The sequence below is a fragment of the Colias eurytheme genome, chromosome 22 (assembly GCF_061535395.1).
Source record: "Colias eurytheme isolate Ceu_HAF_F1 chromosome 22, ilColEury1 Martin Lab GWU primary, whole genome shotgun sequence".
Taxonomy (NCBI): domain Eukaryota; kingdom Metazoa; phylum Arthropoda; class Insecta; order Lepidoptera; family Pieridae; genus Colias; species Colias eurytheme.
Window position 1 is genome coordinate 5894091 of NC_143001.1, and position 25778 is coordinate 5919868.

A 25778-nucleotide genomic window follows, 5' to 3' on the forward strand; every position below is an offset into this window, starting at 1 on the left:
GGATCTGAACTAATCTTTCTAGGAGTGCCGTAAAATGAAAAATACTTCATGAGTGCACGCACTACCTCTGCCGTTGATCTATTGTCTATTGGAATGGCTTGACCTAACTTACTAAATGCGTCGATAATAGTTAAGTAATAATTTCCTTCTATCTGAAAAATATCAATAAATATTTCTTGGAACGGCGCGTCTTGTGTTTGAGTTAATTGTAAAATAGGTTTAAAGGGATTACGATCATACTTCATTTTACAACACGTTTCACAGGCATTAATAAGGGCTGAAATAGTCTCCTGCATATTGTGCCAAAAATAATTTCTACGTATACTTGCTAGAGTCTCTTTAATACCGCGGTGACACGTTTTGCCTTGATGGTGTTTTATTATAATAGCCTTTTGTTCCTTCTCATCTTCTATAAAAACTACACGCTCCGTACATTCAAATAACAATACTGTATCCTTTCTAAATAATTCTATGACAATGCTAGTGAACTGTTTGCGATGTTCATCATCTTCGAAATAAATGAAATACTTAACTTTCGGTTTAATATACTCTTTTAAAAATTGTTTTACTAGATCTGGGTTATTAGTAGGCAAGAATACTTCTAAAACCTTTTGCTTTTCACGTGAAAGGTCGTGAACTTGCATTTCGTTCTTAAACCACGTATATACTAAAATTTGATTTGGTTTTGTGTCTATTGCTTCATGTAATATAGGTATACCGGACGATTCTACAATATTAGCTGAATGAACTGTATCCGATTTCGACGTTACAGATGGTGACCTGACTGGGTAGTCACATGTTCTAGGAGAACTCATCGCCGATAGAGTTTCAGAGTCGGGAATAGATATCGTTTCACTAGAATCGCGTTCTGATATAGTAATTGTACTAGAGTCGTTACGCGTTCTTGGCCTATTGTCTCTATCGTCTATATTAACAACCATAGATTCGTTTTCGTTATCGGAATGCGTAGCGTTAACCCTAATTCTAGACAAAGCATCCGCGTTTAGATTTTGCTTCCCTTTCTTATAAACTATTTCATAATCATAGTCTTGGAGTCGAAGTCGCCAACGAGTCAGTTTACTACTTGTATCCTTTTGAGAGTTAAGCCATGATAAAGGTTTGTGATCTGTATATATCATAAATTTCTTACCATAAAGATAAGGCCTAAAATGTTTAATAGCCCAAACAATGGCTAGACACTCGCGTTCTATGGTGCTATAGCGTGATTCAGTGTCACTTAAGGTGCGGCTTGCATATGCAACGGGTTTATCGCCTCCAATGGGGCCCTGTGATAATACTGCCCCTAACGCAACATTAGACGCATCAGTCGTTAAGATAAAAGGTTTTTCAAAGTCTGGGTATTGCAAAAGTGGTGCATTCGTTAAGAGTTCCTTACATCTATTGAATGCGTCTATGTAATTTTTATCTAAAATGATTTTATTCCGTTTTTTCAGGCAAGATGTTAAGGGCTTCGTTACATGTGCAAAATCTTTAATAAACCGTCTATAGTATCCTATAAGACCAAGGAAGGATTTGATCTCAGTAGTTGTTTTGGGTATCGGGTAATTAAGTACCGCAGTAATTTTATCGTCATTAGGTTTCAGTCCGTCTTTAGTAATAGTATGTCCGAGGTAAATTACTTCTTTTCGTAAAAATTCAGATTTGTCTAGTTGTACCTTTAAGTTTGTCTGTCTGAGTCGGTCAAAAATGGTTCTTAATTTTAATATATGTTCATCCAAGCTAGAGGAGAATACAATTACGTCATCCAAGTAGACCATGCAATGTATTCCCTGTAGCCCTCTTAATATATTGTCCATTGCTCTCTGGAATGTAGCAGGAGCTGTTTTTAGGCCAAATGGCATTCTAAGGAATTCATAGTGTCCATACTGAGTGCTGAAGGCTGTTTTCTTAATGTCTCGCTCGTCTACCTCAATCTGATGATAACCACTTGCTAAATCAAGTGTAGTGAAGTAGAGGCTCTTACCAAGTTTGTCCAGTAAGTCAGTAATATTAGGAAGTGGATAACGGTCGTCAACAGTCACGTCATTAAGCCTTCGATAATCAACTACCATACGCCATTTAACTAATCCGGAAGCATCGCGCTTCTTCGGAACTAAATGAACTGGAGCATTCCACGGGGAATGTGATTCTCGTATTACATTGTCTTGAAGTAATTTTTCGACTTGTCTATTAATTTCATCTGCTTGCGCAGGAGCCTGTCTATACGGTCTAACAAAAATCGGGTCTTCGTTTTTGGTATTAATTTTATGTTTAACTTCGTTTGTAAAACTTAATGGGATTTGTTCGCAATAAAATATGTCCCTATATTCGTGACATAGGGCGAATATCTTATTACGCTCTATTTCGCTAGTGTGGTCAAGTCTCAGCTTTGATAAATTATTTTTGAGTAATTCGTCATCTTCGTTGTCGTTGTGTTTGTCGTTATGTACAAAGTTACAATCGGAAGGGTCTGATGTTTGAAGAGGTTCGTTAATTTTCAGAGTCATGGGTGATTCTACGCTATTCTGGATTATTGTTGTCGCATAGCCATTATTACAGTTAACTAGTGCTGAGGGCATTCTTACTCCGGGTTTAAATTCTTTAAAGTCGATTACTGCAACACCTGAGTGAAGGTCGGTAGGAATTTTTACCTTCTGTTCACATCGGGGTGGCAAGTGGATAATATAATCTAAGTTATTATTAATGATGGGGATGTCTGTGTTCCTGGTTCTCAGTAGCAAATGTTTCAGGTCAATTATTGCGTCTATTTTTTTTAGTAGGTCATTACCAATAAGTCCGTCATAGCGTTCGTCTACGTCATACAAATGAAATTTGTGGTCGTCAGGGGTATTTAACGTTCGAAAAAGCGGAATTTCTATAACTTCGTCATGTTGACTGGATGCATGGGTGCTTATAACTTTAAAGGGTTCATATTTTATAAAATTCGGAAAATATTGATAGGCAATTCGGGGGCTGATGAATGATCGCGTGCTCCCAGTATCAATCATAAATTTGGAATTAATTTCAGGAATATAAATGTGTGGCAATTTCAGATTTGGATCGCAATTTAATTCTATGATTTCTCCTTTGTAGAGGCTTCCGTTTGAAAATTTTCTTCATCTGACGGAGGCACATTAATGTCTTCAGTATCGTCAGTGGGTATATAAATATCATTCTCATCGTATTCGTAATTCGTATAGTCGTAAGGATTATAGTCATAGTAATAATTGTCATATAGTAAATTGTCATTATGTATGTCGGTTTCATTCAGTCTAAAACCTTGCTGAGTTATTTGCGGTCGAGGGGGTGCCGTCCTCATGGAAACGTCAGTAGACTCAAAGCGGTTATTTTGAGGAGGTCCTTGACCGAAATGCTGTGGCTTCATACCAAAAGTTTGAGGGGGCCTATAACCAAGTTGTGGGTTTTGATTAAATGTAGGCCTATAACCAAATTGTGGATTTTGATTTAATGTTGGTCTATAACCAAATTGTGGATTTTGATTTAATGTTGGTCTATAACCAAATTGTGGATTTTGATGGAATGAAGGCCTATACCCGAACTGTGGGTTTTTATTAAACGGTGGCTTATAACCAAATTGTGGATTTTTATTAAACGGTTGCTGGGGTGTGAATTTAAAACCAAATTTTTGAGGTACATTTGGTGTCCCAAAATTAAATCTTTGTTGAGGATTTTGTAAAAATTGGGGCACCGTTGTATTATTATGGGTACGATTGCGCGACTGATATTGTTCGTGAAAATTAACTTCTTCTAACACAACTTCTAGAGCCTGTTCTAATGTATTAGGCGATTTTAGTCTAACAATTCGCACCATGTTTTCGGGCAAATTATACAAGAAAACGTTCAGGGCTGTATGATTATAAATCGCAATTTTCGCGCGTTTAATTTCCGTATCTACCGATAAATTAACCTTCGATATTAGTAACGATCTAATATTCTGTATCCTATTACAAAATTCAAGATAACTTTCCCCGGATTTTATTTTGCAGGACTCGAGCGAGATTTTTATGCAATCCTCACTGCGCGGATCCCCAAAATGTTGTTCTAGTAATTCTTTTAGCGCGGGCCAAGTATTAATATCTTCGCGCTCCGATAATAACGCGGCGGCATCGCCTATTAATCTACTAGTTATTGCATGTAAAACGTAAATATTCTGCTCTTCATGCCCTCTAAATTTATTAATTATATATTCGCATTTTCGAAAGAATAAATTCAAAATTCTTTTGTCTCCACCAAAAAGAGGAATAAGCTTTAACATATCACTCGGAATTGTTATTACGTTTACGCTTTCCATGTTAAATAAGTACAGAGTAGTTAAAGTTCTGAAGTCTTTAACCAATTACAATAATTTCGAATTATAAAAATCACACACACAGAAATCAATTTAAAACACAATATAAGTAATAAAAATTCTTAAAATATAGCACAATAAAAGAAATATATGTTATCAATTACTATAAAAATTAAAACTTGAAATAAGTTATAAAATCACATATAAAATATAAAAATCATTAATTGAATTACGATCGATTTTGAGATCAATTAAATCAATTAATATTAATATTTCTTTATGCAAAAATCATTTAATTTTCTAATTTAAAACTTTTAATTAAGTTACACTCTATAGTTAATTAGTCTGTGCAGAGTTTTATGCAAGACAATTCTTAGAATTTAATACGATATTTCTTATGTATAAGTTATAACTAATTACTGATTTAATAGAATTTCATATTAAAACCAGATCCGTTATAATGCGAGACGTTCAATCCCAAAATAACAGTTAAAAATAGTTAAAAGTCAAAATTACACTCTCGTGAAAAGGATATGGGAATATATCAGAAAGGATGGCAAAAAGTTTTACTCACCAACCGATCGTCGATCCCATTATTCCTCGTCGTGGTCGTTTAACAAATTTATTTTTCGGTTCTTTTAGGATAGCACGGCCTTTATAGCAATGTTCTAGGGCTAATTTTGAAGACCTCTAGACATGCAGACCTTATGTGGCTATCCTACCGGCTGCGCCAGTTAAACTTTGCGGGAGCGATTCGACTTTTTTAAAAAATAAAATAAAATTAAAATTAAACTTATTTAATTATTAACTATAACAAGTGGACGATTTGGAGTCACAAATGTTAATGCCAGAATTACATGCAATGATACAATCGATACCTTATTACGAAACAAATGTTTTTCAATAACTGCTATGCTTATGTTAAATTGCAAGAACTCTCCGGTGGTCTTGCTGAGGCCAGCGGAAAGCTATTGCTCAACCTAACACAGAGGGTTGGGGTGGATGCGTAACTAGGTAGAAAACAATAGTACGTATAAACAATAATAATAAACACAATATACACAGCCCTAAACCCTAATGTTATAGCTTATAGCCTATATTTCATAGTCTTCCTGATATAGGTCAAACTGTTTACCGATAGCCTATTTGAGTAAAACCGCGTAATCAAGTTCAGAATGAACTCTATTTTCTGATGGCTCTTGCTACTATGCTATTTATAAGAGCTATAGCTAGGGTTGCCTACAAAGGAGTTTTTAAAGCTTTGAGCATATTTTGCTTATCTTGAATAATATCGAGCTTTTTCTTAATACAATGTTGTAGCATATAATATTGTAGCACAAAAAATGTTTGCGTGTACTAGTGTACACACGTAAGAAATGAAACTTCTTTATAACCTTATTTTTTTTTAAATAATTTACTATATGCAACTTTACAGAAATACGTCGAATCACGCGTGGTAGGGATAAGAAAAAGATGGCGCGTAACGGAAAAATGTCACGCGTAACGAAAAAATGTTACACTTACTTTTTTTCCAACCCCGATAAAGAAGTTTCACTTCAATAATATAATACTATTCTAGGTTTTAGTCTATGATAAACATTTAACTAAACACCAAGTCATTGAACTTTACAATGAAAACCATCGTTATATTCCAGAGACTAATAAATATTAATAACAACACTTCATTCCACTTTTATTACGCAATTCTGAATAATGTTACATTCATTTGAATAGTAATAATTGACGGTACTTTAAATTGTGCTTTTGAATTACTGTATTTTAACTAAATTATTCAATTTTGCATAATTAGCATATGAAGTACATATTTGACAATACATTTATTCATTCAAAACATTGAATATATTCACCTTTAAAAAACTTTGTTATTATTTAATGATATCTCATATAATTTTAAACACACGGACATAATTTGTGACATACCTACACATCTAATTAAGCCAACGCACAAAAAACAATACTAACTCTAACTTACTCTATATAATTTGCAACTCTTTTGCGTCTCTACATTAGAATATACGTAATTCAAATTTTCATTAACTTTTTCTTTTAACGAGTATTCAACTAGGTTAAAAAGTCGTTACAATACATCTTATTTGTTTACACTTTACATTTAAAACAATTATGCTTAAGAACTAGGAAATTGTTAGCATACACTTAACACGTAATTTCACTCACGCGGTAAACTCTTAAACGATTTTCTGCATGCCACATTATATACAAATGTACCTATATTGTTTATTGAGTGCAAGTTATCTATACGCTAGTGTGGTTTTCTATCTTCGATGAAACCTAAGATGAATTCACAACTGTGTTATCTGTGGAAATTCTGTGGAATCAATCTATCCAATTTTTTGGTAAGTGGATGGTTCAGTGTACTAGGAAATGGACGCAGAGCGAAGTTCTATTAATTATTTTGATATTAAAATGTTATACTGCTCATTCGAGTAATTTGGCATTATTAACTGGCTTATAATTTCATATTTAACTGGCTTCATACAATATGTATAAATAAATAAATAAATATTATAGGACATTATTACACAAATCGACCTAGTCCCACAGTAAGCTCAATTAAGGCTTGTGTTGTGGGTACTAGGCGACGATAAATATAATATTTAATAAATACATATATAGATAACACCCAGACCCAAGAAAAAATAATTGAGTTCATCACACAAATATTTGCCCTGACCGGGAATCGAACCCGGGACCGTCGGCTCAGTAGGCAGTTACTTACCACTGCGCCAACCGCGTCGTCAAATTATTAGTATTTATCTCACGAGATGGTCACCCAGGTCACCACAGGCTGCTATTTACCTGTGCTCAATTAAGGAGGCTATATAAACACGTAGATAATACACAACACGGAAAACCCTTTCACAGTATCATTACAGTATATTCGCAAGTTCATATTAATTCAGTTCTGGGCGTTAATTATTTTTGCTCATTGTAAATACGGCTGCCTAATTACAATGCAAATTATATTTGGCACATGCTGAGTTGACAGGAGCGTCCAAACGCCTGCCGGCTGAAATTGTTAATTATATAGGTATAATTTGATAACGTCGGTTAAAGAGTTCTTTAGTTGTTTTTAATTAAAACGTCATAGTCCCAAGGGCGTAGCTGGTGACTGGCATTAACATAGTTTTCGTTTTATGGACCCCTGGTCACTAATTTCAAGTTAATAGGAGTAGAAGGTATTTGCCTCGATTAGGTAGGTTAGTTTCGTTGAACCGGGAAGAAAATATACATTTTTCCTGTATGTGATATTAGCGTAATTATATTATATTTACTAGGTTTACGTATTATTGAAGCTATTAAACAATATTATATTTTTTTACTTTACGACCCACGAAACTTTTTTCTGCTCTCAGAAAGAATATTTAACTACAATTTTTATTGTTAAATAAAAGGACCATCCTACAGATTTTTTTTTCAAACCAGTAGTTCCCGAGATAAGCGTGTAGAATCAAACACATAAACTTTTCAGCTTCATCGTAATAGTAGTAAAAATGTGGCTATTTCAGTCCCTTTCGCTGTCCGATAGAAAAAAGGCTGTTAAATAATAATTAACCTACTTAATATCTTCATCGCTTATAATATATTATTATTAATTAAATATCTCGCACTTAAAAAATGACGCTACAACAGAGAGCTCTTGACAGACACATAAAAACATAGACAATGTATTTTTAATGTACCTAAAAACAACATAAAACACATGTGATTCTAGTAGTTTTAAAATACATGTACTATGATAAAAGCGAGTGACAATAATTACCTCGAAACAACGTGAATTGCCATTTATAAACTTTGCGTTTCGTGTAATTAAGTCCCTCAATTTTCTCCCAAAAATATAGTGTTGCCACTTTATAATTTAAATTTCCATGACTCTGTGAATAATTGTGGAAATACCTAACATTTTTTTGTGTAAAAAGGTAGTTTTTAAAGTAAAATACTATTCAGTTTTATATTTTTTATTTTCATCTTACAGACCAATAACGAAATATAAAGCTAATATTTTATAAATTAAACGGAGGAATTTACACGCTTTAACTGTTATTTTATGAACAAAACTGCTATTAATAAATTAATATGATTTACAACAATATAAAATTAACAACAAAATAAACTTCAAAATAAAATGACGTAGTTCGCTTCGTAGATAGAATAGAATAAATCCCAGAGGTAAGAATATAAGTCTAACTGCTTTTATAATATTAATCATACAGTGAAATAATACTTATGTGTGTTCTCATACAAATTCATACATTTTCAAGTGCATGTAAAGGTCATATAAATAAAAGGTCTTCAATTCGTCTTTACGCTATAAAAATAAAATTAAAAAAGACATGCACATTGAAAACAAACGTAGTGTCATAATTTCTGCATTTTAAGCAAAGCAGTATTATCCAAATCTCTCGTATAATAGGCATTCATTTATAAAATGCGAAATGAAATTTTAAAACACATTAAACCTACAAATAAAATTCGTTATTCGTTCATAAGAGTTTGCAAGGTTAAGTATTAAAATAGCTGTTGAAATATAAATGACTAGCGGTCCGCCCCGGCTTCGCCCGTGAATGAATGAATGAATGAATGAATGAATGAATGAATGAATGAATGAAAATGAATGAATGAATGAAAATGAATGAAAAATACTTTATTGTACACCTTATAGAATACATTTTACAAACTTAAAAAAAATATAATATAGCAATGTACAGTAGGCGGCCTTATCGCTGGCAGCGATCTCTACCAGGCAACCCAGAAAAGACGAGGAAAATAGATGAGTCAATAACATGGTGGTGCAAAATAAATAAAAGTGCCAGAATAATATTTTATTATATATATACTATACTATACCTACATATATGCATCTTACATTATCATATACATACACAAATAATAATATTATATATATACACATATTAGATAATATATAAGAATACATACTTAAATATATACAAGCATACACACATACATACATATTATATACATACATACATATTTTATAAGCACATATTATAAATAAATCGTCAGAGTTAATACCTAGCCTGTGACAGAGTTAAATAATAGTTTTTAACTTTCTTTTTGAAAATAAAAATCGATTGAGCTCGTTTTATTTCTTCAGGTAAAGAATTCCATAGGTTAATAACGGTGACAGTGTAGGAGGAATGGAAGAAGTTGGAACGGTGAGAAGGAATACTTAAGGTTAAAAGATTGGAGGAACGGAGAGTGAGGGAATGCTCGTTGAGGAATTTGAAATTGTCTTTAAGATAGGAAGGGGTCTTAGGATCAAACAAAATACCGTATAACGAATGCAACATATGAGCATACCGGCGAAAACGTATAGGAAGCCATTCAAGTTTTTTGCGGAATTCGGAAACATGGTCGTATTTCCGGAGACCAAATACGAACCGAATGCAAAGATTTTGAAGGCGGTCTAGAGAATCGAGTTGTAACTCGGTTAAATCGGGGTAACAGGAGTCGGCGTAGTCAAGGATGGGAAAGAGTAAGGTCTCTGCAAGCGAAATCCTAGTAGGTATGGGCAGGAAATTGCGCAGCCTGCGTATCGATCCTGCAGCGCCAAACAACTTCTTACGCACAACTTCAAGTTGCACCTTCCAGGTCATATTTGTGTCAAAATGAATGCCAAGATTTTTGACAGAGTTACTGAAAGGTATCACAGTTCCATCCAGAGTTATCTTCGGAACGATGCTCCAGTCTATCTTATTTGTCAGTTTAGAGCTGCCAATAATTATAGTTTGCGTTTTTGCTGGGTTTACTAACAGGCCAAAGTTATTAGACCACTGAGTGATTTTAGCCAAATCGTTATTAACCTGCTCAATAGCTTCTGGAAGTTGAGGAAGTGAAGCATGAGTATAGATCTGCAAGTCATCTGCATACATATGGTAGGGAGAAGATAAATTGTCTGAAATAGAATTGATAAAAATAGAAAAAAGGATTGGAGACAACACGCTACCTTGAGGAACGCCGATAGAGATATTACACCATGATGACAAGTGATCGTCAATTTTGATCCTCTGTCGACGCCCCTGGAGATAACTCCGAAACCATTCAATTACTGCTGGAGATATGTTAAGAGAACCAAGCAAACTCAGTAATATGTCATGATCGACGGTATTAAATGCGTTACTGAAATCTAACAGTGTGAGTACAGTGAGTTGCTTGTGATCCATTGCATAACGAATATCATCAGTAATTTTAATTAGAGCAGAAGTCGTGCTATGACCGGGACGGAATCCGGATTGGAAAGGATTAAACAAGTTATGTTTATTTAAAAATGAACATAATTGTTGTTGGACAAGTCGTTCAAGGATTTTAGAAAGGAAGGGTAGGACACAGATGGGACGAAAATCGGAAAACATGGATGGATTGGCTTTTTTAGGTAGAGGAATAACAAATGCTTCTTTCCAGGCCATAGGAAACTTGTGAGAGGATAAGGATACATTGAGAATATGAGTTAACACAGGAGCAATAATATCAAGGATTGGAATAATCATATCACGACCAATGCTGTCATTACCGACGGCTTTCGATGAAATAGACATAATGTTCTTCTTAACATCACAGACAGTAAATTGTTTGAAATAAAACGGAGGAAAATTTCGTGGTACATATTTCGCAAAAAAAGGTAGCCTATGTCTCAGGGTCTAAAGATTATCTGTGCCAAATTTCATCAAAATCGGTCCAGTAGTTTATGCGTGTAAATCATACATACATACAAACCTTTCCTCTTTATAAAATTAGTAAAGATAATGTAATGAAATCGTGAATTCGAAGATAAATTTTCGGAGCACCTATATTATACACAGACATATTTTTATTTCCAAAAGGTCGAAGATTATCATGCAAGGCAACCTATAATAATAATTTGAAATTCTGCATATTGTCCAAATGTGTATATAATATACTAGGTTTCCGCCAGCGGCTTCGTCCGCGCAGTCAAAGAAAAACCCGCATAGTTCCCGTTCCCGTGGGATTTCCGGAATTGCGTCATTGTCCCGGGATAAAAAGTAGCCTATGTCCTTTCTCGGGTATCAAAATATCTCCATACCAAATTTCATGTAAATTGGTTATTTTAGTGTCTACTTGAAGGACCTTCTGTCTTAAGTTATTACATAAGTTATTATCATGCCAATATTAAAAATATTTAACGTTTTAAACAAATAGATCGACTTGGACATCGCATGAAAACAAAATGAATATTACAATATTATATTAGATTCTTTAGTCTCTCGCGCCTCACGCGATTGAAACTCTCGTTCCTGTTGGTCGCTGGCCCGTCGTGCTGTGTAGTGTGATACATACTAAAACTAATAATCAAATCAAGCGATGTCCAAGTCGATCTATTTGTTTAAAACGTTAAATATTTTTAATATTGGCATGATAATAACTTATGTAATAACTTAAGACAGAAGGTCCTTCAAGTAGACACTAAATAGATTAACCGACTTGGTATTACATGGATCTCACAACTTTTGACGGTAGAAAGACTGAGCTGCGAGACTTGGGTTTTTTACAGGATGTTTTTGATGGGATAATATTATATAAGTATGGATACTCTGTGTATCATCGTTGACAACTAGCATGTCAAAATAATCCCCATTTGCTCAACATTGTGACAAATTCGTCTCTATAGTAGAAACAAAAATGGCTTAAAAATAAATTCCAAAACATTTCGTAATCAAAGGAAATCCATGATTTTTATTTAAAACGAGCAATTAATAACGTAACAAAAATAACAACATAAGCACACGGAATGAACATTCAAACACTATCTATGTACAGAAGCCAAAAATTTATCTGCAAAATATTTTAACAAACTATAAAATTTGAGATATAGTATAAAAATAATATCAAAAAACCGCATGAAATGGAGCGATTATTCGTCCATAAAAATAATTTAATATTTTCGACAGCCTGATCGTTTTTCACGATTTTCTATGTAGATTAATCTGGGGTGCGTGATCCGAACACTAATAGCATAAAATGAATGGAGAATTATAAAAGCATGAATAGTTCTGAATGAAAGGGCTTTAAAGGGAACAGTCAAATTAATCTGCCCTTTGAGTATGTCAGCACTGTTTTTATTTTAGGCAACTTAATAATACTTAAGGTGATGAATTAATTTTTCTAACATTTACGGCCCTTTTCAAACCTTCGTAATTTTTATATTATTAAAGTTGTCGTGATGAAAATTCTTGACAAGAAAGTTCAATAGTAACACAATACGTCTACCGTTTTAGAAACATGATTCCATGATATTTTCTCGATAGAAAAAAAATACAAAGTTCTCATTGTTATTTTTTTATAATCTCTGGCATCTTCAAAATAACAAACGTAAAGTTACGACTTTTTGGATATTAACTATAAAATATACAACCTATACGTCTACCGATTTAGAATTTTGAAATATGCGATGGTTTTGAAATAAACAAGAAATACTTGAAATTAGCGCGCGACCAGACAATATAGCGAGAGCCGCCCTGTACCTTCCTACCCCGATCGCTGCACGAGTCATTCCCGCTACGGCCGTCACACGGGGAACTTGTGTCGCTCGCGCAATCGTAAAAAAGGGTGACAACACGATAAGACAAAATGAGACAAATGGGGACAATAAAGAAAATAAGAAGAAGAAACATAAAGGTTGGAGAAAAAAGAATGCTTACAATTGGAACAAATTAATGAAGAAGTTGGTTTTATTTTAAATTTGATGATAATTGTATTATAGACGATGTTTGATATGTACCCCTGTTTTAAGTACATAACGAATGTGTAAGATTTTTTTCATTTATAGCATAGATAATCTTTTCAGAAATCCGGAATCCAGAAGGAAAATAAACCCACTGATTGTTCACAATGTGAACCCACTCCTTCGTAAGTACCTTTATTCAGTCAAAAATGTATGTTATCAACGTTCTACTGGTTTTATCGCATGATTCCATTTTTAGCAAAAAGCAACAAAGTGCAAAGAAATAAAAAATCATGGTGAACTTAGTGGAAGTATGGCGGACGTGATATGGAACAGGAGCTCAATGGAGTAGTATTATATTTAAAAAAAATACGAAAAAATTTCAAGAATTACATTTCTTAGTAGGTGGTAGATAAGTATGTTGTATAAAGAATTTGATGTTGATATTTATTTCATTTATACTTACTACACCTGTGCGGGAAATTGCTTAGTACTAAAACAGGTTTATATTCATATTTACATACTTAGTAATGTGAGTTTTAATTTCGAAAAATTTTGTGTAAGTATATTAAATTGAGTTCCTGGGTGATCTGGAAACACAATTGGGCCCGGAAGATGGCGCTGCAGTCACTCCTCCTAATCACATGAACCGATTTGGATGAATATTTGTGTGCACATTTCATTGTTGTGGGATGATTGGTTGATTCGTTTTCACATTAGCTAATATTATGTATTTTTGTTGTAAACTTAATTTAATGTTTATAATACATTATTATTGGTATAAATAAGCCAGTGTTCGTCTCACATTGCTGTACCTGCCTACCTACCCTACCAGGGCCTAACTTTGTTCTGGCTATTTTATTTTGATTATTTGTAATGAATAATTACAATTATAATAGAGTGCAAAAAATAAATACATGCGTCAATATATTTTGTGTTTTTTTTAAAACAATTTTTCTATTTAAAAAAATATCATTCCGACCGCGGCTTTGCCCGCTTGGAATTAGGTTATATCGTGAATCCTGTTTTATCCCACAGAAGTGTTCAGTTCGGATAAAAAGTATCCTATGTGTAAATCCAGGCAATTAGCTATATTTTATCAAAATTGGTAATGTAGGTAGTCTTGACGTGATTAAGTAACAACTAACAAAAAAATATACAAATTAACATCCAAAGTTTCGCATCAGTTTTACTGTATTAGTGATATCTTCCACTCTTGACTTTGACTGAGAAGAATTAGGGTTTATAACTTCTTTCAGAAATAGTACCTTTCATTTCTGGGCATGATGTAATATCTACGTCAGCATCAAATTCTAAATCAATTCAGTAGTCCGCGTTATTGATTACCATTTCATTTTTTCAGAGTAACAATATTTTTTGTTATTTTAAAGATTATTTATAACCTGTATTATTTTGTAATAAAGTAAACATTACGAAATAATAATAATTATTAATAATGTCTAAGTAGTTGTTGGAAAGAAGATTATTTGTTTATAAGCAAGAAAATAAAACCAATAAATCAACAATTGAATAAATGTATAACAATATTATAACTGTATGACGACTCCATACATGTTTGTCCCGAGTCGGCCAGCGGCAGCGCGGCGAGTTTGCAAGAATGACTTCGCGCACACCCGCGTTCGCGATAGCGAGCTATTAGACTCCGCCCGCCAAGCAGTGGATTTTTTTTTGTGTATCGTCTTAAGCTGTAGATTATTATCAGTTGATACGCGGGCGGAAAGCTAGTACACTACTAGCTTTCCGCCCGCGGCTTCGCCCGCTTTGTTTGAAACCCAGTAAAACCAAAATCAAACAAACATAGTCGAATAAAGAACCTCCGGTTTTAAATTCTAATGAAATTTTAATAGCCATTTATTACAGACTAGCTTACCGCCCGCGGCTTCGCCCGCTTTGTCTGAAACCTAATAAATTATATCCTAAAACCTTCCTCTTGAATCACTCTATCTATTAAAAAAACCGCATCAAAATCCGTTGCGTAGTTTTAAAGATTTAAGCATACAAGGGACATAGGGACAGGGAAAGCTACTTTGTTTTATACTATGTAGTTACAGATAAGTAACTAAAATAATTCTTCTCACAGTAAAGAAGTTATAATCATAATTAAATCCAAACATAATTAACAAATTGATGAAAACCGACCAAAACATTTTAAATTATTATTTTATTATGAAACTCCACATTTATTTAAATATGCAATGAATCCCGTGATCTCATTTCACAAATATTTAAAATATAAATTGGTTTAATCGCAAATTATTTCATAAAGGCATTTTCTTTTTTCACTTATTAATTATTCATACACATCTGAAGTGTAAAAATGTATTCTTGAATGGAATAACAACGTTTTCATTATTAAAGATTGAAAAAATAATTTGAAATACGATGTATTCATTAGATTATTTTACTTTACATTTCGAACTCTACGAGTTCTGAGATTTTTACGTGTAAAGTTTTTGAGAGACAGGCAATTATAGGTGTGATTAATTGAACTAAAGCTATTTTACCCTACCACGGATACGGCCCGGGTGAAACTGTGACCAAAATTAATCTATGAAATATGTAATAATGTAGGTTTCGAAAAGTAAAAAATCGGTCTAGCAGTTTTTAAATTAAATTGTGAGAAACAAACAAAAAATTCCTTTTATAACATTACCAGAATAAAGTCATTAACCCAAATAATAATTCTGATTATTTTTCCGACCCAAATATCGACCAATAGAATTGCACCATTCGACGTCACGTGGTACAACCTACATGGTATTATACTGATAATTTTTTGAAAATTTTCTCTGGTCGTTGACGTCAAACTGACAGGTTGAATTCAATTGTGAAATTATTGGCCGACATTTGGGATGGAAAAATAATCCCCCGAATACCACACGAGCTTCAAAATTATCTGGCATTTCCCTCAAGGTTCCCTGCAAACAAATAAAGTCGTCAAGTTTTGAAGCTCTTGTGGCAATTTAAAGTTGATTTTTCTTCATTTTCCATGGAATTTTCAAGCCAATACCTTGCCATTTCATCGCTTACGTAAAAGCTAGTGTATGAAATATTAATAATGAAGTCTTGATAGAAAGAACCTCTTTGTCTTGGTAAAGCGAATTTTTTTGTTCATTTTCCATCAGAACTCTCAGTTCATAATTATTATATCGCTTATTTAAAATAGAGAGAGAATAAGGCTTTAATAGTAAAATCGATATCGATAGAACAAGGCGCTTTTATTAGCTACATCTGTATGTTTGTAAATAACCGATTCCTTCAGACTCGATTTTGACACAATGAAAATGGCCAGATTTAATTCAAACTTTGTACACTTATCAAGGATCGGTGGCAATACAATAATTGCATGTGTTTATATTTATAAAGCGTGTTATAGTTATATTAAACTATATTTGTGAGATGCCTACCGAATTTGTCCACCGTATTCAATCATAACATGTGTTATGAGTTGTGACGTCATATCAAAGCAAATATTTGTGTTATTAATTGTGTTTAGAATTTGATGGAAGCCGAACATTATTGTACATAAACTTGTTATAATACAATAGACATGGGATATACAATCACTACATAGTATAAAACAAAGTCGCTTTCCCTGTCCCTATGTCCCTATTTCCCTATGTCCCTTTGTACGCTTAAATCTTTGAAACAACGCAACGGATTTTGATGCGGTTTTTTTTAATAGATAGAGTGATTCAAGAGGAAGGTTTATATGTATAACTAGCTTCCGCCCGCGACTCCGTCCGCGCGGATGTCGGTCTTCGCGTGGATGGTTTATTTCTCCATTTTGAGTAACTCTGACAATGACATCTTATAAATATCTATTGGACCCAAATATGGCTAGGCCTATAATAATACGCAACGTGTGTTCGCGGTTCTACAGAACAACGTCTATGGATGAAACTGAAAAATTAAGATTAATTTTTTTTTACGTATTTTTCCAGGATAAAAAGTATCCTATTTTACGCCCAGGATAATAAGGTATAATTAAACCAAGTTTCATCGAAATCGAACCGTTAGTTTTTACGTGATGCCTGAACATACAGACAGACAGACAAAAATTTTTTTAATCACATATTTGGGTTTGGTATCGATCCAGTAACACCCCCTGCTATTTATTTTTTCAATATTTTCAATGTACAGAATTGACCCTTCTACAGATTTATTATATGTATAGATTCCGCCCGCGACTCCGTCCGCGCGGATGTCGGTCTTTGCGTGGATGGTTTATTTCTCCATTTTGAGTAACTCTGACAATGACATCTTATAAATATCTATTGGACCCAAATACGGCTAGGCCTATAAAAATACGCAACGTGTGTTCGCGGTTCTACAGAACAACGTCTATGGATAAAACTGAAAAATTAAGATTAATTTTTTTTACGTATTTTTCCAGGATAAAAAGTATCCTATTTTACGCCCAGGATAATAAGGTATAATTATACCAAGTTTCATCGAAATCGAACCGTTAGTTTTTACGTGATGCCTGAACATACAGACAGACAGACAGACAGACAGACAGACAGACAGACAAAAATTTTTTTAATCACATATTTGGGTTTGGTATCGATCCAGTAACACCCCCTGCTATTTATTTTTTCAATATTTTCAATGTACAGAATTGACCCTTCTACAGATTTATTATATGTATAGATAACATCCATTAATAGTGGAGAAGTACTGTTATTTTTGAGGTTTCTAATGTGATGTCGTAAAAAATTACATTTTTTCCGCTTACATTGCAAACGCATGCTGAACCCTACGGGTTTTATCATAATAATGTACTAAGTATTATACACATTGAAAAGGTCTACAGAAAAGTCCGCGATGGTATATGTCTATCTCTTATGGACAACCCACAATAACTTTTTTTTGTCATTTACTTTTTACGACAAATAATGGCTAATTTTCGATGCGATTTTAACCAATACAGCATTAATCTTTAACCAATTAAATACCTTGAATATATTGTTAATTTAATATAGATCTATATGGCCCTTTATACCATATGATTTAAGTGAATTTTTTTTTTTTTTTTTTTTTATGTATTAGCGGGCAAACGAGCTGGCGCGTCACCGGATTAATGCGATGATTGGCGCCGCCCATAATCACCCACAAGACCTGTATGGTTGCAGGTGTGTTGCCGGCTTTTATGTATCATACATTTCACTTGTAAGATAATACATACACACACATATTAAGAAAAAACACTATTTTTAACGTTCATGATATTTTTGATGTCATTTTTGTTATTTAAACTAGTTAAAAAACAGTTTAAAAAAGTTCTGTCTTGGACGTCCGTGTGTCTGTATGTGCGGATCCTTTTTCTTGTTAACACGATAGCGACCGAAATACTTTACTAATCGAGTCTTTTTTTTTCTCTTACGCTTGAGTATGCTCAGGAATAGAACCCTTTCATTTTTCAGGGTCTGATTCGATGTGGTTTAATTGTTATTAAATAAACAAAAATAATAATTAATAAATATTTATTAAAAAAAAATTATGAGGCGTGCACTTTTGGATTTTCCAAATTATTTTTATATACAACGTTCACAGTTTTTCTGTAGTGTATTTAGTATCAGCATTGCACCCGTGCGAAGCCGGGGCGGGTCGCTAGTAGAGTATAATATGGCTGACACGTGGACGGCCATGATGTGATTTCACATTAAAACGTTTACACGTTCATACTAACAACAAAATACATCCTACCTAGTATAAAACAAAGTAGTTTTCTCTGTCCCTATGTCCCTATGTATGCTTAAATCTTAAAAACGCAGATTTTGGTGCGGTTTTTTAATAGATAGAGTGATTCAAGAGGAAGGTTTTAGTGTATAACTTATTACAAAGCGGGCGAAGCCGCGGGTGAAAAGCTAGTAATATTATAAATGCGAAAGTTTGTGAGGATAGATGGATGCTTGTTACTCTTTCACAAAAATACTACTGAACCGATAATAATGAAATTTGGTATGTAGGTAGATGAAGACCCAGAATAAGACATAGGCTACTTTCTATCCCGGAAAAGGAACGGGAACCATGCGGGTGTTTCTTTCAAAACGCGGGTGGAAATCTAGTTATGATATTATATTGTTCAATGTAATATGGCTCAAAAAAAACCTCAAAATACGACCTATTTGGTCGAATAAATCTTTAAAATATCAGAACATCAAAAACTTTAACCCTCATATATTAAAGTGTAGCTTTATGTTAAATTTTTTCAGTTTCTCTCTTTTATTAACTTTACGTTCTAATATTTACAAAATATGTAATAATTTATAATGAAATATAAATTATTACATATATACCACTTACAGGGGCTTTAAGAAATGCTGCTAAATATTATATACAATTTAAATTACGATATAGTATCTATAATACGCTTGTTAAACCACATCTAGATTATCTTATTCCAGTTTGGGGGCAATCGGCGAATACTAATTAAAAAAAACTACAAATTACGCAAAACAAACTAGTAAAAATCCTTTTTAACTTTAATTTTTTAACGCCAACTAAGGATCCATACTCCCGTACCAAATTGTTTGATTTAAATAAATTATATATGTATATATATCACACATGCATACTGATTAAAAATATTCTATCTAATAATATAAAAACACAAATAACACTAAACAAAAAATCCCACAAATACCACACACGAATGAGTGATAACCTTGAATTACCATTTATAAGAACTCTATACGGTAAGAGAAACTTAAGATTTGAGGGAGCACAATTGTACAATAGCTTGCCTAAAGCAATTAAAGAATCCTCATCAATTAGTTACTATTTTTAAAAATAAGTTAAAGACATACTTAACTAATTTCGATAGCTGATTGTGTTATACTAACTGCAAAATTGTTATTTCTCATATGTGTAAAAGATCATTGTATTGTTCTTGTTTATTTTATGAGATAAATAAAGTTCTTTAAACCGAATATGTCGAATAAAATAATTGTTAAAATGAAAATACGTACTGCATAAACATGGACTTACTAGAACGAAAATAATAATGAACAATACACAATACATAATGTATACAGATATTAGAACGCAATATCAGGTTCAGTTCATAACAATGAGGTATTAGGCGTATACCAATATAGAGAAAACCATTAACTGCAAGGCATGTTAATAACTTTGCGAAATTACATCGTATTTAACAAGCTGCGTAGTATTCAAATATGTACAATAGCATATATTATTATTAATATTAAATAAATATGTCAGGACATTTTTTGACGATTTAATCCCATACTAAGCTTTCGCTTGTGTTATGGAAACCAAACGGCTGATAAACATACATATATAATTAATAATTATAAACATACACTTATATAGATAATTAACACCCAGACACAGAGCAAACATCGATGTTCATCACACGAATATTTGCCATGAGTGGAAATCGAACCCACGACCTCTGGCTTAGAAGGCAGGGCCGCTACCAACCAAGCCAACCGGCCAGTGATTAAATATCATTATATTATTAGAAACTAAAGAATTAAAAAGTTCAATAACATGTGACATCCGCCAACCCGCACTTGGCCAGCGTGGTGGATTATGGCCTGTACCCTCATAGGAGGCCCGTGTCCCAGCAGTGAGAACGAATATGTGCTGACGATGATGCTTAAAAACTAAATAATTTGAAAAAGAAAAATATTAAGCAAATCGAGGACCATCTGGCATTATGTTTTCAAATAATAATTATTGAAGTCAAGAATACACTTATTTTTAATTAATACTATGATAATTTCATTATCCATAATGTCATGAATTATTCAAACCAAAAATAATATTTGGAAGCAGTGATAAATTAAGTTACTCAATTATGAAGACATCATAAAAGTAATTACGATATTTAATATATTTTTATATCAAATTTTGTCTCTGGATAGACGAAGAAATTTAATAATGTCGGTTTAAATAATAAATGCTGTATTTTGTTAATCAACATAGAGACTTAGTTCTATCAAAATAAAAGATACTGACAATTTTTAAAATTTCTTTCACACAGAACTACAGTAGAGTCATTTTAAATATTATAGGCAACATTTGACAGCTTAACAAAATTCAACAACGTTACGTAGTAACGACGCATAAAATAATAATAGGTATATAATTTCATTTTGTTAGAACTGCACATTTGCTTAACTTTTTCAATTACGATTACCTACCTATATTTATAGCAATAATGATTATATGAGTAATTGAATTTAATCATACCATTCTAAACATAATAAACAATTTCTGATGTAAACAACTGACGTCGTTACAATGTTACGTCAGTCAACCTTTTTTCTTTTTAAAATGACTCCACTATACAGATCAGCGAGTGATATACTAGTACTTTCTCCAAAATTAACCCAATTGAAACCACTCTAGAACCACTAAAAATACTAGAAGTGATTAAAAGTTACAGTAGTTAGTTCAAACAGATCTAATCTACACTACATTTATATATTGCGGGCAAAGCATTATTAACAAAGTCTGAAGGACGAACCCACAAGTTACAACTTAAGGAATTACTTGCCTTTTGTATGTATTTAAGTAATAGAACTTTAGTGTGGGGAAATGTATTTTATTTTCTCTGTGTAGGAAAGTAATTTTTGTTTTATTTTGAGGGTAAGTAGGTACTTTCAATCTATTAACATGTTGAAAAGATTGAGACATATTAATTCTGAGTGCTAGTGGTATTAGAACTAATGATTTATTTTTAAAGCTATTGCATAGCTTCTATCGCGGGCCTTGAGCGAACCGGACCGAATCAAGAAATTCCGTAACGAAAAAACCTCACGCTCACCACTCCGACGGGCGGAGGTGTGGCTTGAAGGCATAGCATGCAATAGCTTTACCGCGGCAGTCCCCGAGTGCCACACGTCTTTTTTATTTTTTATTTATAAATTAATTATTTAAAACGTGTGTATTCGGAGAGAGCGAGGTATCAAGCAGTAGGTAATTAGTATGACACTGAAAAGCTGTTGCTATTGTTTGTGCAATGGTAAAATTTCCAATATTCGTATTTCAAAATTATAAATATTGTGAATTAAACAGTCTTTTATTTTATTGGTTGATTATTGTTTATAGCAAATCAACATATAAGATAAGTCTCGTACTACAAGCATGATGATTATTACATCTTGAGTTTAGATGGCGTTGTTAGCTCTGTTTATTTTAGCTCCCTAATTAAAGTTTTCATTAGAAATTCAAATGTACGTGCCGTAAAATACACTTTTAATTATCATCGTCCCTCAAAAATGCAAGCTACACACTTTCAAACTGAAGATTCCACCCTCAGGATCGCGAATTTAAACTCTATGCTAACGAAATTAAGTTGAAATTCGTTTATTATAAATATCGGGGTATCAATAGGCCACTTTGACGCCTGTATGTCTAGACACCAGGGGAGGTTAGAATCATTTATATTTATATCTGATGTATCTCGCAATTTTGTATGGAAAAATAATTAATTACACGTATGAATTACCGTTTTGCTCGTTTATTATGTAGTAAATATGAACGGAAACGTATGAAATAAATTGTATGGTAAATAGCTAGTATTTGAGCTTATGTGAGAGATAATACATCTTTGATGATATTTGTGATATAACGATTCCAATTAATATGGATTTTATTAATAAAAATTAAAACAGCGCGTTAGCATGTAGTTATTGATAAAACAAGGATATTCGTATGTTTAACTATATTTTAATAAATAAAGTGTGACAAAGTTAAAAAGTGTTTCTTTTTTATTTTAATTCATGAACTCATCAAAATTTATTTCCGAACTCAAAAAACAAGCGTAACAACAATAATTTGTAAAGTTTGAAGAAGCCCTTTTTAAAAGAAACGTTTTAAAAAGTTACAGATAACAGTTTTACGTATTCTTAGAAACACGAGAAAGTACGAATATTGAACTTTTATATTGCAAGTAAATTTTATAAATTTTAATTGGTATGGCTAAGTTATAATTGCCTTAATTTCAATTATCAACAATATATTTTATTTGTCACATTACTTCTTCATTACTTATAAAGCTGCTCACAAAATACCTATATTATTACGTCTCTCAATTTCTTACAGTATAATATCACTATAATTGACATCTGAGCTTAACAATAAAAACCTGTTTGTTAAAAGAAAATAATGTTCACGTTCCGAGAGGCAGAAAAATAATTTATATCTGTCAAACAGCTGCCACAAAAACTACTAAAACCTCCTACACTCTCAAATATAATTGACATCTCACTTATAATAAAAGCACACGTTGCATCTTAAGAAAACGGGACCCATATACAAAGAGTCAGAAAAATAATTATCTGTCAAACAGCTGTCACAAAAACTACTAAAACCTCCGTGTTTGACAACTCCCAAATATCTCTATAATAATTGACATAACTCTTACAACAGTAAGCACACATTGCAACTTAAGAAAACGGGACTCATATACAAACCGTCAGATGTATAATTTGTATCTGTCAAACACACTGTCACTGTCAATACAACGGTCACATTCCGAACAATGCCTTGTCATTCACAAGGCGAGATCATTTTGTCCCTTGTATTATGTCTGTAAATATTAACTTTGTCTCGTAAAATCCGCATTTTCGCGAAGACACTACGCTCAGTGGATTTTTAAGTGAAAATAAGCAAGTATTTTTTGCAATTTGTATTCGAGTAATAAAATTTCTACAACTTCATGAAAAGTTCTAAAATTTTTAACTTGTAAAAAACGCTCAAAAATGAACAACTTAAATTTATAAATGAATGAACCACTATATTTTCATCATTCGATTTCCATTTTTCCTTGAATTTCTAATCTTCCAAAAAGGAGACAAAGCAATAGATATCATCATACACGGAAGCTCTACAATATCGCAGATAACTTTCAAAAACATTGACAAAGCCACAAACTACATACTATTCATTTATTATGTATTAGAAATACATAGCACTATATAGGAAACTAGTATCTTTACCACAATCGTATGACACACAAGAACCATAACTATACCAGTGCATTTACATCAAACGAGCGAATGCTCATTCAAACCCCACTATGTCAAATTATTTTAGTGTAAACAGGCGTAGAGCATTCTTTCGTTGTTCTTAGTGCGTTCTAAAAGATGCAATGTTCTAATACTGAACAACGTTGAAGTTTTGTTTACACTAAAATATCACGAATGGTAACTTTCGTTGTTCTTAGTGCGTTCGAAAAGATGCAGGCGATGCATGTTCTACTACTGAACAACACTGAATACGAGTTTACACTAAATATCTTTTGTAATTACTAACATTCTTTCGATCGAATACAAGTTTTCGATCACGAAAGAATGCTCGTGCTCTTCCTCTAGCTCTATGTTCTAATGTTAATGCACCGTAAGAAGCAATCATTGTTAACAAGACAGCGTATCAAGTACAAACTCAGTCTATTATACCGCTATGTGTTATAAACTTGAGCTACGTAAATAACTTACATCTAGTTTGCAAGTTGCCTTGTTTCAGATGAGCGATGTGCGTGGGCTGTCAATTTAAATCTTAATCTTATACATCTTATATATAAAATTCTCGTATCACAATGTTAGTCTGCATACTCCTCCGAAACGGGTGGACCGATTCTCATGAAATTTTCTGTGCATATCGGGTAAGTCTGAGAATCGGCCACTATCTACTTTTCATATGTACCACGGGCGAAGCCGGGGCGGACCGCTAGTATATTATAAATCTCGTGTCACAATGTTTGTCCTCAATGGACTCCTAAACCACTAAACCGATTATAATAAAATTCGCACACCATGTGCAGTTCGAACCAACTTGAGAGGTAGGATAGTTTAAACATGTAGGTACCACGGGCGAAGCCGGGGCGGACCACTAGTTAGCTATAAATTGAAAACTATTATTGTCACACTGTTGTTTAGTGAAACAAATAGGTTTAGTGTGTTTGATTTTACGCGAGTATTATAAATAAATTAAAGATGGTAACGGATTTTAAACGCTTCAGCTACAGCTATATATATGCTACTATAACGGCCATATAGTAAGGTAAAGCAATTTTTTGCAAACAAAATTCTGTAAAAATTGAAGAACAGTTAAGTACTCTCTCACTGTTTAAATATTACGCTTTGTCCAAAACCTAATAAATTATTCCTAACCTTCCTCTTCAGTAACACTATCTATTAAAATAAACCGTATCCGAAATCCGTTGCGTAGTTTTCAAGATTTAAGGATACATCCCTATGTATCCTTAAATCTTGAAAACTGTCGCTTTCTCTGTCCCTATATCCCTATATAGGGACAGAGTAAGCGACTCTGTCCCTATATAGGGATATATCACTATGTAGTGATATGAAACCATGAATATTCATAAATAAATACCAGTAAATAATAGCATAAACATTATAATTTATCGACTACAACAATCAAATATGTACAATAAAAGAAAATCGCTACAAATCGGAAACCTCCATTGTTGTTGGTAACGTGGAATAGAAACAAAAAAAATTGCATTTGACTCTTGCCAATTCATTTGAAACTCATGCCAAAAGTATCGGTTTAATTTGATTGGAGTTTTTGTAATTGAGAACCAAAAGAAATTGTACCTATACATTGTATTAGTTGTAAATTTCTTCTATAAATATATAGCGAAGCAATTCCTTCGTTTTATAACGAAAAATCGCAGCTGGATTAAGCTTTAAATAATTTGAAATATCT

General features: G+C 32.9%; 1 protein-coding gene across 1 annotated transcript; it reads right to left on the minus strand.

The window, feature by feature from the left end:
* Positions 1 to 3073: 3073 nt before the first annotated feature.
* On the minus strand, positions 3074 to 4314 carry LOC149898717 (uncharacterized). Its single transcript, XM_090114843.1, has 2 exons — positions 3555 to 4314; positions 3074 to 3440 (listed from the first exon to the last, which is right to left on the minus strand). The coding sequence occupies exons 1-2, from the start codon at positions 4310 to 4312 to the stop codon at positions 3074 to 3076; spliced, it is 1125 nt and encodes a 374-aa protein (XP_089970969.1). The 5' UTR covers positions 4313 to 4314.
* Positions 4315 to 25778: the final 21464 nt, after the last annotated feature.

What these genes read in the sequence shown, in the direction of transcription:
- LOC149898717 (XM_090114843.1), bottom strand. Translation starts at nt 4,312, where the DNA reads ATGGAAAGCGTAAACGTAATAACAATTCCGAGTGATATGTTAAAGCTT. An exon ending in AATAAAAACCCACAGTTCGG is followed by an intron (nt 3,441 to 3,554) that starts GTATAGGCCTTC and finishes ATTTGGTTATAG; the next exon opens with GCCTACATTTAATCAAAACC.